At 34.4% G+C, this 15,984-nt stretch overlaps 1 protein-coding gene across 2 annotated transcripts in view; it reads right to left on the bottom strand.

The window, feature by feature from the left end:
* The window catches only part of DCDC1 (doublecortin domain containing 1), a 497,179-nt gene that overhangs the window by 245,107 nt on the left and 236,088 nt on the right, over positions 1-15,984 (bottom strand). For both annotated transcript variants that reach the window (XM_040495539.1, XM_040495540.1), the window contains 2 exons: positions 14,661-14,753; positions 6,883-7,053 (listed from right to left, as the gene is read on the bottom strand). In XM_040495539.1, coding sequence (XP_040351473.1) covers positions 6,883-7,053; positions 14,661-14,753 — 264 coding nt within the window. The remainder of the gene's footprint in view (positions 1-6,882; positions 7,054-14,660; positions 14,754-15,984) is intronic.

The raw sequence follows: 15,984 nt of genomic DNA, 5'->3' as shown, positions 1-15,984 counted from the left end.
TTTATTTTAAATAACGTAGGTGAAATAACACAGCATTCAGGGATTGTAAATACATATAGAAGAAAAGTGGGTTAAACAGAAAGACAAAAATCAAAGGATGTACAATGGAAATAAGGACATAATACACATGCAGGGATGGGACTATTAAAAAAAAAATCTTGCCACTATTTTGTGGATAACCTCAGTTATTTCCTTCTATTCATTTAATTGTTCCATAGATTCCTAAATATTTAAATAAACTTTCTTTTAATACGTATGGTTAGAAAACTTTAAACTTTTAAAAAATGACCACCAAATAGAATGTAAATCTCAAATGGATTCATAGTGCTCTTGTGCCACTGGTAGAGCAAATTCCAAATTCAAATATCTAAATCCAAATTCAGATATCCAAAGCATAGGAAAAGCCAGGAAGGTATCACAGATAACAGTGAGCATCTTTTCTATCATCAGTCAAATTATCCCATTTTCTAAATAGAAACAAGCTGATAAACTAGAATGATGAAATTGTAGCAAAAAGCTAAGAAAGCCCACACATTAGTCTCATTGTCTTCAAAGGGCATCATATTGCTCTAACTGTATGAAAATAACCGTGGGAATGGGCCACGAGTGTGTTTCTGGGTCCTCTGCATCTTCCCATAGTACTGAGCACAATGCCTTGCAGACAGAGTATGTATTGGATAATGTGCGGATTTACTGCACTAATCATTTAAAATCATTTTTCTTTCTGTCACCGGTAGAATACAAATTGTTAGATGCTTACCATACTACCCAGAAAATGAACTAGATGCTGGACAACGATATTCTTTTAACAGTAAATCTCTGGAGGTGTCTGGGTGGCTCAGTTGGTTAAGCGGCTGACTCTTGATTTTGGCTCAGGTCATGATCTCATGGATGGTGAGATGGAGCCTCGCTGTTAGCGCAGAGCCTACTTAGGATTCTCTCTCTCTCTCTTTCTACCCCTCCCTTGTTCACGTGCTCTTCCTCTCTCAAAATAAATAAACTTAAAAAAAATTTTTTAAAATAAATCTTCAAATGATCCCTTTACCAAAGCTTAAATTTCTTTATAAGAGAACAATATAACCAAACACTACACAAATAGAAAGGCTAAAATCACAGCCATCTGAATCTTTTTGTTTTGTTTTGGTTTGGTTACTAAAACCCACCATATTTCCCTTGCTCACAACCAGAATGGATTAATGTAAAGTTAATGAAGATTTAAGCTTCAGAACCCTTACTTGCTCCAGCTCATGAGAGTACTAGAAGTTGCTGGGAGCTACAGAGTGTTATAAGTGGGGAGGAGAAGCCAACAACTCCCTAGCAATTAAGGGGTATTTCTATGTAAGTATTTCTGAGAAGCTGCCTATAAAAGGTCTCAGAAGAAAGACTCTCCAATCCTCCATTAGTTCATTGTGATTTACTTTCTCATTCCAAATAAATATCCGCTTTAAGCCCTCATTTTAAAGAGCTTCCTCTCCTCCACTTTGTATAAGCTCTAGCCCTCACAGAAATTGGATCTGCCTCTACTGGAAGCAAATGGAAGACAACCCACAGAGCATTATTGACCAATTGTGTGTGAAAAGCACTAATTCTACTGTAAAGACTTCCCTGTACCCATCTTCCACTTGTTCTCCCCCATGCTGCCTCCCACCCACTCACACATCCCACACTCTTCCTTATCAATTCTCTGTCACAATCACACAACTTCCTTCTAGTTTTTCCACCCACCATCCCTTAAAGCTTTGTTAATACCATTTCCTATCGACCCTTTCTTTCCTGTTCTCCCAGGGAAACACTAACATTTCTGACAGCATCTCCATGGGGACAAAGAAGAGGAGGAGTTGTAAGAAAGAACAAGACTGGAAAAGCAGAAGTCACTGAGCCATGGCTATAGCAGATGTTTTCAAAGTGGCTGGGGGTGGAGGCATTGACAGAGGATATAAGGTAAGTAAAGGTTTGGAATAGTAAGAAGTTGCTCCCAAAACCTGAAGAATTTCATAAATTATGGTGCGCATTGAGTGTGACTACTAAATCAAAAAACAATAAGAAATTTCATCAACCTAAAAGGTGCCATGATGTGAAAGCAAGAGAGTCTACCAGAATACAAAAAAACACACACTGTGTTATGAGTATATAGGGCAAATGAGTGCAAATGGAAATGATATGCAAAAGTGAGAATGGTCTTATAACACATAATGTGGTTATAGGTGATGTAACTGTTTCTTAAAACTCCCCTTAATGTTGTTATGTCATGTTTTCAATATTCTTTTTTTTTTTTTTTTTTAACAAGGAACTTTCCCATACCAGTGATGGGACATCCAGTTTAGTTGTTCTCTGTCCTTTGTCTTTTATGTCCATTTAAACTCAATACTATTATGCCATGTAATTGCAAAAATGGGACTGAGGCAATATGGAACACAGGAAGAGTGTGTCTTTTTGAGAGGTGACCTGCTAGTATTAAGATCTAGCCAAAGGCTGCTATTTGTAAATTATCAGTGAGAGATATGATAAGGATGAGAACTTTAGTGAAGAGGTAAAGACAACCACATACAATATGAAAAAGCACCCCAGGGGATTTTGAATCACACCTGGCCTTTAGACCATCATTGAGAGCCTCTGCTCTAGAAGATGATGACAACTACAATCAATTATTTTGTACACACACATTATTATTTTGTACACACACATGTATGTATATAAACATAGATGTATAATATATTTAAATGTATATATAAACATAGAGGTATAATGTGTATAAATATAAGTAAATATATATTTATATATTTATATTCATAATAAATAAATATAATATTTATAATAAAATAAATAAAATAATTTTATTTAAAATTAAATTTATTTAAATTAAAATTATTTAAATTTATCCTATTTAAATTTTTACTAAGAATAAGTAAAATAAATATTTATAGTAAATAAATATATTTATATATAACAAATATGTTTATAATGAATAAAAAATATATATAAATTTTTTTTTTCAACGTTTATTTATTTTTGGGACAGAGAGAGACAGAGCATGAACGGAGGAGGGGCAGAGTGAGAGGGAGACACAGAATCGGAAACAGGCTCCAGGCTCTGAGCCATCAGCCCAGAGCCTGACGCGGGGCTCGAACTCACAGACCGTGAGATCGTGACCTGGCTGAAGTCGGACGCTTAACCGACTGCGCCACCCAGGCGCCCCTAAAAAATATATATAAATAAATATACATATAACTATAAATATTCAACAGAGTGATAATTCATCAAAGAGAGAAAATTAGAAAGATGATCATCCTAATTTATTGTATTAATCAGGTACTTTTCTATGATCAAAATGGATAGAAAAGGGGAATTTTTTGTATTATTTTTTATTATTTTTTACTAGAACTAGACTTTGATTTATAAATAGAAAACATATTTGCTTATGGATATATCATCTAACACTCTGCATAGGTCATGTCATAAGGTGAGATAGTTATTCATAACCAGAAAATATATGGTCTTGGCCACAGTAACTCAGAGGTAACTGGGTTAGAGAATGTGCTCCAAGTAAGGGCAGCTCATCCACACCCCATGGAAAATTAGAGTTCAGCCAGGCAACTGACATGAACTGATTCTGGAATTAACTAAGGATGGTATGCTGTGGGCTTTTGTTCAATAGCTCTTCAGTCAAAATTAGCAAGTTCTCCCTAGTTAAGAGGAAGTACAGGAATATGCCTCAATTCTAAGATTTGCAATTCTGAATATTTGGGATATACTTTGCTAATCCATTTTTTTCTCTCCTTTCTGGCTGTTTCAGACATAAGAACTGGCTTAGAAAACTACATATCTCAGTTTCTTTCCCATCAGTCCAAACATCTACTCCCAACAATTTTGAGTTACTACAAGCCATCACTGAATATAAACTTTGGAAGAGATGCACAGTAGCAGACCATTATATAGTGTTTCTACTATACAGACATGATAGCATAAATAACTTCAAGGAGAATAGGTACTAGCAAAATGTATTAAAATAATTAGGAAGTGAAGACTATTACCTTTAAAAATTTTTTTATTGTTTATTCATTTTTGAGAGACAGAGAGAGACAGAGTATGAGCGGGGGAGGGGCAGAGAGAGAGGGAGACACAGAATCCAAAGCAGGCTTCAGGCTCCAAGCTGTTAGCACAGAGCCCAACCTGGGGCTCGAACTCACGGACCATAAAATCATGACCTGAGCCAAAGTTGGATGCTTAACCAACTGGCTCACCCAGGCGCCCCTATTACCTTTCCTTTAGGTGTGACCTATTTAATTGTAAGTTTATATAATTTTAAAAAATTAAGTTTATTTATTTATTTTTGAGAGAGAAAGAGACAGGGAGAGCAAGTGGGGGAGGGGCAGAGAGAAAGGGAGAGACAGCATCCCAGGCAGGCTCCACACTGGCAGCACAGAGCCCGATGGGGGGGCTCAAACTCACCAACTATGAGATCATGACCTGAGCCAAAACCAAGAGTTGGTCACTTAACCAACTGAGCCATCCAAGTACCCAGTTTATATAATTTTTAATTATGGCTGTATTTAACAACTGGCTGACAAAATTTCTGAAAGTTTAACAATCAGCAATCTCAGACCAGTAGAAGCAAGATTCAGCTTACCAAACCAATTAAATCAAAACCTCTGGAGATGGGGGCATTGATTTTTTTTTAAACGTCTCTAAATGATTCCAATATGACAGCCAAGATTGAAAGACCAGTGGTCTGTGCTAAAGCCTGAGGATGTGGCTGATGCCCAGGTTTCTTGGAATATGGGGAAAGGAATTTATTCCCTAAGAGAAACTGGATGTTCCCAAGGTGAAAACTGGGGCAAAAGGAGAGAAGCTGAGTAGCTCATGGGAAAAGAATAATAGAGAGAGAGAACACCTTAGAGAAGGGAGAGAGAACTCAGATAAGACTAGGTGACCGACCACCTGTTTTGCCTCGGACTGAGAGGTTTCCTGGATGTGAAGGTTTCAGTGCTACAACCAGGAAAGTCATGGACATATGAGAGGTGGCATTGGATTTTTCATTTTAATTAGTTTTTATTAATTTAAATTTAAATAGCTACATGTGGCTCATGGGTACCGTACTGAACACCACAGTGAGTCTAACCAAACACAAGAAGATGGTTTCTTTGCATATATACATTTCCTCTTCTGTTTGCTAGTACGGAAAGAATTTTAAAGCATATTAAAAGAGAAGTATATGAGAGTAGTAGTTCAGATCCTAAAGTTAAATATTTGCTATCAAGCCCATGTGCTAATGTGAATAACTATCACCAATGTGATAAAAATTATTCAGAAATAGGGGCACCTGGGTGGCTCTGTTGGTTAAGTGTCCTACTCTTGATATTGGCTCAGGTCATGATCTCATGGTTCAAGAAATCGAGCCCTGCATCTGGCTCAGTAAGTGCAGAGCCTGCTTGGGATTCTTTCTCTCCCTCTCCCTCTCCCTATCTCTCTCTCTCTCTCCCTCCCTCCCTCTCAAAATAAATAAATAAACTTTAGAAAAAATTCAGAAATATGGAACAAACCTGTGAGGGGGAAAAAAACTTTCATTTTTTTCCAGGACATATGATAGTTGCTGATACAACTGAGTGGGAATAAATGTTAAGGCAACCACGCTCCCTCACCTAGTTCCTGCCTTAATCAATAGCAAGTACTTTGCAAAATGCTGGAATAGATCTGTAACCATGTCAGAAGTCTGGAAAAGAAGAATGCTACTGTACTATGGGAATCCTGACCTTGATGTTTTAAGCATCGCTTCCTAAACCTTTAGCTGACTAGTACAGATTATGGAAAATAAATTTTGTTTATTGTGTAATTACGTTTCCCCAAAGGTCAATTTGGGTAATATTGTGGTAATATTCTCATTCCAAATGCAAACATGTAAATGTCATTTGAAAAAGTTATAGATAGAAAATAAAATGCTCGTAATTACAATATAAAGTTTATATTTGTTGAATAAAACTGAAATTAAGAAAGAAGAATTATAGAGATAAAGGCTGATCGAAATATAATTACTTTGAATGCTATCACATTCAAATCTAAATATAAACAAAGAAAATGATGAGTCGTAATGGTTCATTACTTAGATGGAAAAGGGCCATCTGTTGAGTAATTCAAATTTTTTTCTTGAAATGTGGGATATGAAATTATAGAACAATTGACAGACTTAACATGGACACTCGATTATGATAAAGAAAAGTATTTAAATTCCTTAAGCTTTCAGTACCTGATCCACTTTAGTAAAGTATGAGTTACTCTTTTTCTCTTCGAAAGATGTAATAACAAAAGGTAGCCTAGGACATTTAGCCATCTTGTCCTGACAAATAACCAATTCACCTTTTTTCCCAGTATATTCTTAAGTATTGATTTTACCAAGTGAACTCAGACATGTGTCACACTTATCCAATACAGATCCTTTTCCTTGGAAATGTAGTTTGAACATCAATCAGTCACCTGGCCTTTCACCTCTAATTCCTATTGCCACTGTCTGTCAATTATTAAAGCCTTGGCTATTTCTCTAAATAAGCTATTTTTTTAACTGAAACACATATTGACTCCTGTTAAAAATATATGTTTCTTGGAAAGGTATTCAATGTTCACATGATTAAATTTCTTCATTAAAATTACTTTCTCGAGTTGGAAAAACTACTTAAGCTTATAAATCCACTTTTCAAAGGCCTCTAGGTATTTTCTTTTAAAACATACTGCCTGAATGGTAATATTAGCACTTGTAAGCCAAACTCCAGTTTGAGAAAGACAATATTAAAAGAAATTCAAGCTGAGTGGCATTGTTAGAAGGGTCTTCAAATGGTGCAGAGTGTTTTCGTCTCTAGCTGAACCCAGCGAGAGTTATAGAATGACACCCACCTTGAGCTGCAGGCCTCCCGGGATAAGAGTGTTTGCTGGAAGGCTTTTAATGTGTTGGTAGACATAAGAGGAGAATTGCTCCTGCTCAGCCTGTAATTGGGGGCCAAGTTTTGAGAGATGACCTCTGTTGCTTTTGATAGCTGTCTGCAATTCATCAATCAGCCTGCTCACCTGAAGGGGTTAAATTACAAGAGTTGTTAGCAAGAAGTAATTGTTGATGTCACACCTATTAGATTTTTGAGTACCTAGTTTGATGGGAGGAAAAATGACTTCAAAACAAGAATTTGAGTATAGATCCACCTTCAAGTAAAGATAACAGAAAAGATATGCATTCTTCCATCAACTAATTTTATTTATGAGAAAATTTATAACCTTTGCACTTCAGGTAGCCATTTACAATCACGGAATGAAAAATGTCTCTATATATGAAAAGAAACATGCTTCTGAAAAGTTTGCAAAGGACTTCTAAACTGATTAACAAAATAAAATTTTCCTAAGACTTCAATTATTCCCAACTATGTACCAATGACAATATTTAATTTTATTATATGAACACTGTGTTATATATATTTATGTTTTCTCTAATGGACTGGATTCTTACACAAACACTAGTTGACATATGGTAGTGACCAAAAGAGACTAAAAGCTTAAATCCACTTTATCTATGAATCTTTGAAGTGATTAAATTAGACCCATTTAGAATTATGAATGACTCTGAATAGAGCAGGGTCTATTTGAAATATTGGGTTAAAAATCATGGCTCTTCCCATTTACTGACTGAGAGACAATGAACAGGTAATAAAACCCTCATCTGTAATGAAGAATAATACCAGCCTTACCATATTAGGAATTAAATGAGATTATAGAATGAACAATACAATGTCTAACTTATAGTAGGTGCCTAATGCACATTATATTATTATAGTTCTTCTTTTTTAAATCTAGGTGATTTCTGAACATCAAGTTTTGGTTCTTTTTCTTGGTGTATCTTTCCTATCCCTAACCTACTTCACATAATGCAGATAAAAATTTGAAACTATTTGCTGCATAGATTCTCTATCTCACTTCAATGTCCATAGTGAACAAAGGGAAATTGTTCTCCAAGAGGTTCCCTCATCCTCTTTCTCTCTCTTTCAACTGAAAATATTGTATTTGCCCCAGTCTGTACTCCAACTCTGATGTTATATCCATGATTTCTATCCCTTCTGCAGAGGATTTCTGAGAAGTCAATGAAAACAAGTTTGTACTATCATCCATATAACTTGAATATTAATTTTTCTATTCTATGTAGTTATTTCAAGATTGCATACGGTTTTTTATAAGTATATATAAGCACTTCAGTTACATTTAACTTTTTTCAAGAACTTTAGAAGCATTATGTGCATATGAACAAGCTAATTTAAATGATTCCCATTTTTCTTTGGTCTTTCATACCTCTCTTATTTGTCCCAATGTCATCAATTATCTACTTCTTTTGAAGAAACCTTCTTTTAAATAAAGAATTTGCAAACTTTTTCTCTAAAAGGGACAGATAATAAATATTTTCAGCTTCATGGGCCATAGTCTCCATCAAAACTATTCGAACCTGCAGTTGTACTTTGACAGTAGCCACAGACAACATGTAAATAAATAGTCATGACTGTATTCCAATAACACTTTTTCTAAAGTTTATTTATTTATTTTGAGGGACAGAGCATGAGCATGGAAGGAGCAGAGAGAGAGAGCGAGAGAGAGAATCCCAAGCGGGCTCCATACTGTCAGCACAGAGCCAGACACCAGGCTTGAACTCACAAACTTTGAGATCATGACCTGAGCTGAAATCAAGAGTCAGAGGCTAAACTAACTGAGCCATCCAGGCTCCTCTTCAATAACAGTTTATTTAGAAAACTAATCAATGGGCTGGATTTGGCCCTACAGCTGTAGTTTGCCAACCCTTCTTCCAAATTCATATATTCCTTCTCCTACCTTCCCTTTTGTATAAGTAATACCTGGTCCATTCCCTCATCTCCTCATCCTCTCTTCCTACTTGAATTACCAAAACAAGTGAGTTTTGAGTGGTCTACTGAATGGTCTCTCCACCTCAAATTCATCCTGCCACCTCCACAAAATTAATCTACCTTCAATAGCATATTGAACCTTCCAGTTACTTCCCCAGATTCCTCAGCATGGTATTCAAGATTAAAGATCTATTTTCTGGAGCGCATTTCCCTGCTTTTCCATAGTACTGTTAACTCTATTATAAAGTTGTAACATTTAAAATATAGAGATGATAAATGATCCAATGTCAGTCAGTTTCCAGGCTTGTTTTCATATACTACCCTTCAGAATTATCGTCAAAAATGATGGATAATAATATGTATCATACCAAAACTAGAGACCAAAACAGGCCAAATGACTTGCTCTTATAGTTATCTGACAATATTTAAATCCAAGAACCAAAGCCCTTAAATACAAAGACTCCAGATGCCGTTTCTCCAAAGCACTGATCCTCTCTGAACCTAGCCCTAACCCCAGCTGGGCTCATATGACTGAAATCATATGAATCAAAATCATATGAATCAAAATTATTTCAAATTATTGAAATCAAATGATTCAAAAAGATATAATTTATGTAGTCTTTAAAGTATACTAAGTATCATTTAATATATAAGGCTAGTCAGTAATACTGCTCTCTTCAGTTTTATTTACTATATTTTGTACTAACGAAAACCACCCAAAGAAGAAGAAGAAGGAGAAGAAGAAGAAGAAGAAGAAGAAGAAGAAGAAGAAGAAGAGGAGGAGGAGGAGGAAAAGAAGGAGGAGGAGGAAGAGGAGGAAGAGGAGGAGGAAGAAGAAGAATTATTATTATTATTATTTCAGGCTTTGATTTGAGAACATTTTTATACATGACTGGTTTTACTGTCACAATCTATAGCCTTTCACAGATAGGGGATTTCATGTGACATCAGAAATCAACCAACCATACAATTGGTGATGTCATTTGCATCCTAAAGGGCTATTGGTTAGAGCCTTAAAATTTTCATTTCCTATGAATCCTTTGTTGCTTCAAAAAATGTCTCTATCATTTTTGCTACTTCAGTTGTTCCATGATTATCTGTTAATGTATATATAATTATACCAATTATCACCTGTTTTTTTAATAAGTTAAAGCTATGAAATAAGATGTCCTAGCAAAAATTAACATGTATTAAACATATGAGAAAACATATCAAGAATCTTGCCACTGACATTTTGATAAAATTTCCATCCAATTTTACAAAAACTTTGTTTCTTTACATATTCATAATGTCTTTAAGATATGCTCAAAGTGCTATATTTTGTTTTCAGTTATTGTGATAACATATTACCCTTAAAGACAACCCTACACATGAAATAACTCATATACCAAAAATTGGATAAGTAATACAATAATCCTGAATTATTTTACATAATATGATTTTTTTTTTCAAATCACAGATGTTGCTAGAAGGGGAAAAATGCTCTTTAAAATTCCTCATCATGAATCTTTTTTTCCTGCAAATCCGTTTTTTTTTCTCTCTCTCTCTACAAAGGCAATGTGAATAGGGGTAAAAGGAGACAAAACTTGACCTTTTGTGATCCCAGCATTAATGGGTCTGTTCATAATTCAATCTATGTGTGTGTGGGAGCATCCATGTGGAAACATAGAGGCCTGAGAGACATAAAGCCTTTCCCTTTAAACATTATCTGACCCTATCAGTCCCATTCACAAAAGAAGGCTTACGTATGCATATGTTGAAATAATGCACCATCTCATTGTGCAGCAGAAAGCCTACACATTCTACTCTTCATTCTCCGTGGAAATGCAGCACGGAAGTGACACTTGTACAGAATTTGGGAGAGGGACAAATGAGCAGGAGGTAGCAAAAAAAATATGAGTATTCGATGGGGAAAAGACCAAACTTCTGAAAGAATGCAAATGCACACCTGTCTATAAACATACACAGAGGTTTTTGCTTAAAAACGTACATTAGGTAGTTTGGTCATGTTTTTATGACACATTCATGTAACTCTTGAATTTATTAAATTCTTGAAATGGTGTAGATGATTTAGATTTAGATTTTGGCACAAAATAGTATTCTGCTCCTAATCATTCTAAAACGTATGCATATTGAAGTTGTATGTTCTGAACTATACATTCTGTACATTGTAGTTTGGCTATTATGAATGAGGTTTTGAGGATCTCCTGGTTTTTCTAATGATGAGTTCAGCTGTTTGCCTGATTGCTATGTGCCCATGAGTCCATTTATGTTAGTAAGGAGGACTCCAGAGAACTTTGCACTAAATTATCACTTGAAATCAGCACAAAGGGCTGCAGCCTCTATGCAAGGAATGTCATCTTGGCATACAATACATGGGGGGGTGGTCTCCAAGCTAGGTTAGTGCTTAAACTTAAGAACAAGAAACTTTCTAATTTATGACATAATTAAGAAGAACCAGAAAGGGGACAGGGAGATGAAAATGGGTATTTTAAATTTCCTAAAATCTCTTCTTGATTTCAGGCCCAAGGACACAGTGTTTTCCAGGTTAAAAAGAACCATAACCCAGACTTGATGAACAAAGACTAGAAAAGACGTGAGAGCCTATGAGAAAAGTAAGGTATCTCTTGATTTAGAAGGATGGGTTGCAGTGTAGCTACAAGGGAACTTGAGGTGTGCACCATTTCTTACTCACACCGCTTCAAATGCTCCCAACTTTTTAATCGTTTCCAGAACCCTTCTGAAATGGAAATATCTTGGAAGAAGACTTATCTTGTTTCCAGCCAGAGGGCCCTTCTGTGTGCTGCTTTTAAGCCTATTCAAGAGTCTGACATTCCCATCCACTCATGGAGGAAGGAGCCATTAAAACAGAGACATTTAAAAAATTTTTGTTTCCAGCGTAGTTAACATATAGTGTTATATTAGCTACAGGTGTATAATATAGTAATGCTACCGTTCCATATATTACTCAGTGCTCATCAGGAGAAGTGTACTCTGATTCCCCTTCACCTAAAATAAAGATATTTCTAATATCTTTATAAGGCTATGTTGATGGCAACAAGAATAACGTCAGCTACACCTTTTGAGGAAGGTATGAGAATGTGCCTCATAGGCTTCTAACGACAGGAGTATAATGAACCAAGAGTCCCAGATACTGTGCTCTGAAATCCATCGCCAGGTTGATACCAATGGCTGAGGATACTGAAGCAGGTCTAACTCAGGGAGTCATAGGACTCCTCTGAAGGACAGCTTTAGGTCAAGGATACACCATCAGCTTCACCGCTGTGAAGCTTAGTCATTCCTAAGACTGCACCGCTCTCTAAGATGTTTCCATCTAGTCTGCCCTTCCTTTCTCCTTCACTTGAGTTCAAGCCTGCATTTCAGTCTGATAGGTCTTGCAGCCTTACCCAGAGTTCTCCCCATTTCTCTCAAAGACATTTCTTCTAATACAATACATACACATCTAGTCCTATCTTGGTATTTATTTTTCAGAGAACCTGGAATAACTTTTAAACCAACAATAACAAATTGCATGCATATTTCCAATAAATCATTTCCAAAAAATTAGTTTAACATGTAACATCGCCTCAAAGTAGTCTTATGATACATACATTATTTCTAGGTTTAATGTGGAAAAATTACATGAAATAAAACAAGGTTTTAAGATAAAACTATAGGCAGCAGAAATGTAAATCTCAGATTTTATGATGTTTAGTTTGGATTTTGAACTATATCTAGAAATAAAATATTTTTGTAAAAAAATAAACTGTGGGCAAAATAAATTTTGAAGTAATTCTCCCCCTTCCCAACATTTTCATTTCTCTTCACTACCATGATTTCACACTTCTGAATATGAATTAGGGTCAAAACTTGACAGCACTCACTTTTTCTAACCAAACACTAGAAATTACACATCATAATTAATATAATCACTTTCAAAGTAATAACATAGAAATTATTACCATAGCATATAGAATATACTTAGAGACGATTACATACACACTCACACATATACTCACAAAACACACAAAATATATTCCCTTTCCTGCATATTTGATTTTTTAAGCAAACAGAAGGCATTTGAAGCCATAGCTGATCAAGCAAATATGGGACCAAATAACGTATTGTACATGAAGAACACTGAAGTAAATAGGTATTAAGTAAGCATTAAGATGACAATAAAGAAGAAATAGCAAATAAATATGAATACTGTTGGATTTTCCAGAAAAGATCATTTTCATTTCCAGTATGGCTAACAAGGTGGCATTTGAAATGATATATTTAGCATAATGATAATTTTCCTGGGCCGCTTCAAGTTTTCAGTTCCAATGAAATTATAGACTTGCATAAAATATCAAAAAAATAATTACAATACTTAAAAGGCAGAAAATATCTATCTGTTCATTCTTTTAGGTGTTTTATATTTATCTCTAATAATAATTTGTCACTGTGTTACATCACATTATAGATGTAATTTTAATGCTACTAAGTAGAGAAATTTATTTGTATTTCTTAAAGTTTACCATATCAAGATACATGATAGATTCCATTTAAATTACTGTAAAACATGTAATAAAACTCTCCAACTGGGATGAAACATTTCCAAATGAATAGAGTATAATATTTTAAAATTTGTAACAAAAAATCTAGTCTTTTAACTTGTTAATATTAAGTAGATTGAGTGAGAACTGTAACTTAAATCTATACAATTGTTATTTGCTACATCTAGAAACTATTCAAGTTGAATATTTCTTATGAAATATTCTCTACTGAGATTACCAATCTATACTTACAATATAGTCTTTAATAATGGACATATACAAGTCCCAGATATTAATTTGAATCTCTAATTCAAAGACTTGAATTCTCTGAGGAAAATGTGATGCATTGTACCTGTTCATTTTTTGTAAAATGCATAGTTAGCTGGACAGATGCAATCACAATGATAAGAAAATATTAAAACCCCAAAGCTTGGATAGATTTCTTTGCTGAAATGTCAAAAGAGAATGACATGAAAATTTAATTTTCATATATTCACATTACCTTATTCTTTAAGTTGATTATGATTTTATTTACTGACAGTGGTACATGGGAATTAGCAAATTCATGGTCTCTCCTCAGAAAGAGTAAATGGTTTTGCATTCCAGGAAACTACATGAAAATCATTTTCCCCTTTTGTCTAACACCAATTTTGTATTATTATTTCATTTATGGAATATGCTGTCAACTTCACAGCATGAGCTTTGGAGAGAAGGTTTGCTTTAATAGTTCTTCATTATAATATTGCCTACAGAATCTTATGATTAGCTCATTTAAGCTTGACATTTGAAAACTACAGTTTTTCCTTGCTAGGAGATAACATTGTTAGCATTTCTAAAATTCAGAACAATAACTCCATTCCTAGAAACTCAGAAAATAAAAATAATATTTGGTACTTATTCAAAGTTTAATAAAATCTTAACCTTTTCCCTATGTTAGCATGTGTTAGTTATAATTTACAGATTCAACTTGCATGTAATAATTTCCTAATTTAGGAAATTTATGAGAAAGTTGTCAGAAGTATTTTCAAAAAATTACAATATTTATTCTTTCAACCATATAATTATTTTTCAAGCTGCCTAGATCAATAAAATGCTTCCAGTTTTGACCATTTTTTTTCCATTTTGTTGCTATCAGATAACTATAGCTGGTTCACTATCAGAACCAAGTAAAATATGTCTTAATTTTAAAATAAGCACTCATTATAGTTTTGTCATAGAGCTTAAAAAGTAAGTTACTTACTTCTTCTTGTGCCTTATGGTGTTCCTTCGCTGTTATTGAAAGAATTATTTTTTTGGTAATTTTCTCTTTCTGTTCATCTATAGCCAGGTTCAACTAGGAAAAAATAAATAAATCACATGAAAACAGGCACCTACTGACACCTAACTGCAACATTTATTCAAACAACCAATTTAATATAATCATGGAAGGTAATTTCAAACTAATTTGGCCCATACTTATATGAAAATGAACCCCATTTAGATTAAGTTGAAAGTTCATTTTTATATTTAAAACATTTAACACTGAATCTTTCACTTCCATTTTTATTGTTTTTAAGTTTACTTAAATATGATTTGGGAGAGGATCCTTAATTGCAGACATTTGATGAATACTTTTTAAAAGTATTTTATCAAAATGAGCATAGCAATTTTTTTATTAGGCTGATAGTTTCCTATTACAATTTTTCATTGCCAATAGGGAATAAATTGGCTGCTGTTAGATCAGAATAAAAATTCAGGAACATAAACCAAAAGCAAACATCAATTCAAACACTCTAGAACAGTTCAAAATGACTTATAGTATTTCATGACAAAAAATAGTGTATCTTAAATACCTGATCCACTTACAAAGGCAGATAAAGGTCTACTATTGCTGCTAACCCATATGTTATGAAAAGGTGAATGTGTCCATTCTGTATTTCTTTATAAATAATCCCCATTGAAACAGAAGCTATTTTCAATGAAAGGAAAAAGCTGAACTAACACAATAATATTCACTCAGCAAACTGGTATTAATAGAAAGAAAGAAACAGCCTAATACAAAAACTTGTGAATTGGAATATTTAACAACTCTCAAGAAAGGGACTTGCCATGTTGTATCTCTTTGTTGAGGCCTAAGAATGAATAATGGCCATGCTTTTGTTTTGTTTTGCTTGTTTTGTTAATGTTGTTGCTTTAATTCGTGTTTCTCAGTTGTATACTTGGAAAATAATGTTTGAGTTAACATGAATCTTTAATCCATACCTTGCTTCAAAACCCATATACTTGAGACAAAAGAGGGGTGGGAATCAATAATACAGTTTCCTCAATCTAGTTATGGATATATGCTACAAGAATAGTATCAAAACTGTGAAGTCTTCATCCAATGACAGGTAATATAGCTCAGTATATCCTAGATTCTGTCCTGGTAGAGGGGAAAAGCCCAGGAATCCTTAGGTGATTTTGATGATCACCCTAGACAAGGAGTTGACAAACATGTCTGTAAAGGGCCAGAGACTAAATACTTTAGGCTTGGGCGGTAGGGCATACAGTCCCTGTTGCAATTGCTCAACTCTGCCTTTGTAGCA

Source organism: Herpailurus yagouaroundi, unplaced genomic scaffold, assembly GCF_014898765.1.
Source record: "Herpailurus yagouaroundi ecotype Mexico unplaced genomic scaffold, PumYag 187, whole genome shotgun sequence".
Classification (NCBI taxonomy): Eukaryota; Metazoa; Chordata; class Mammalia; order Carnivora; family Felidae; genus Herpailurus; species Herpailurus yagouaroundi.
Note: the sequence above shows the minus strand (reverse complement) of the source record. Positions and strands in the feature narration are given on the sequence as shown.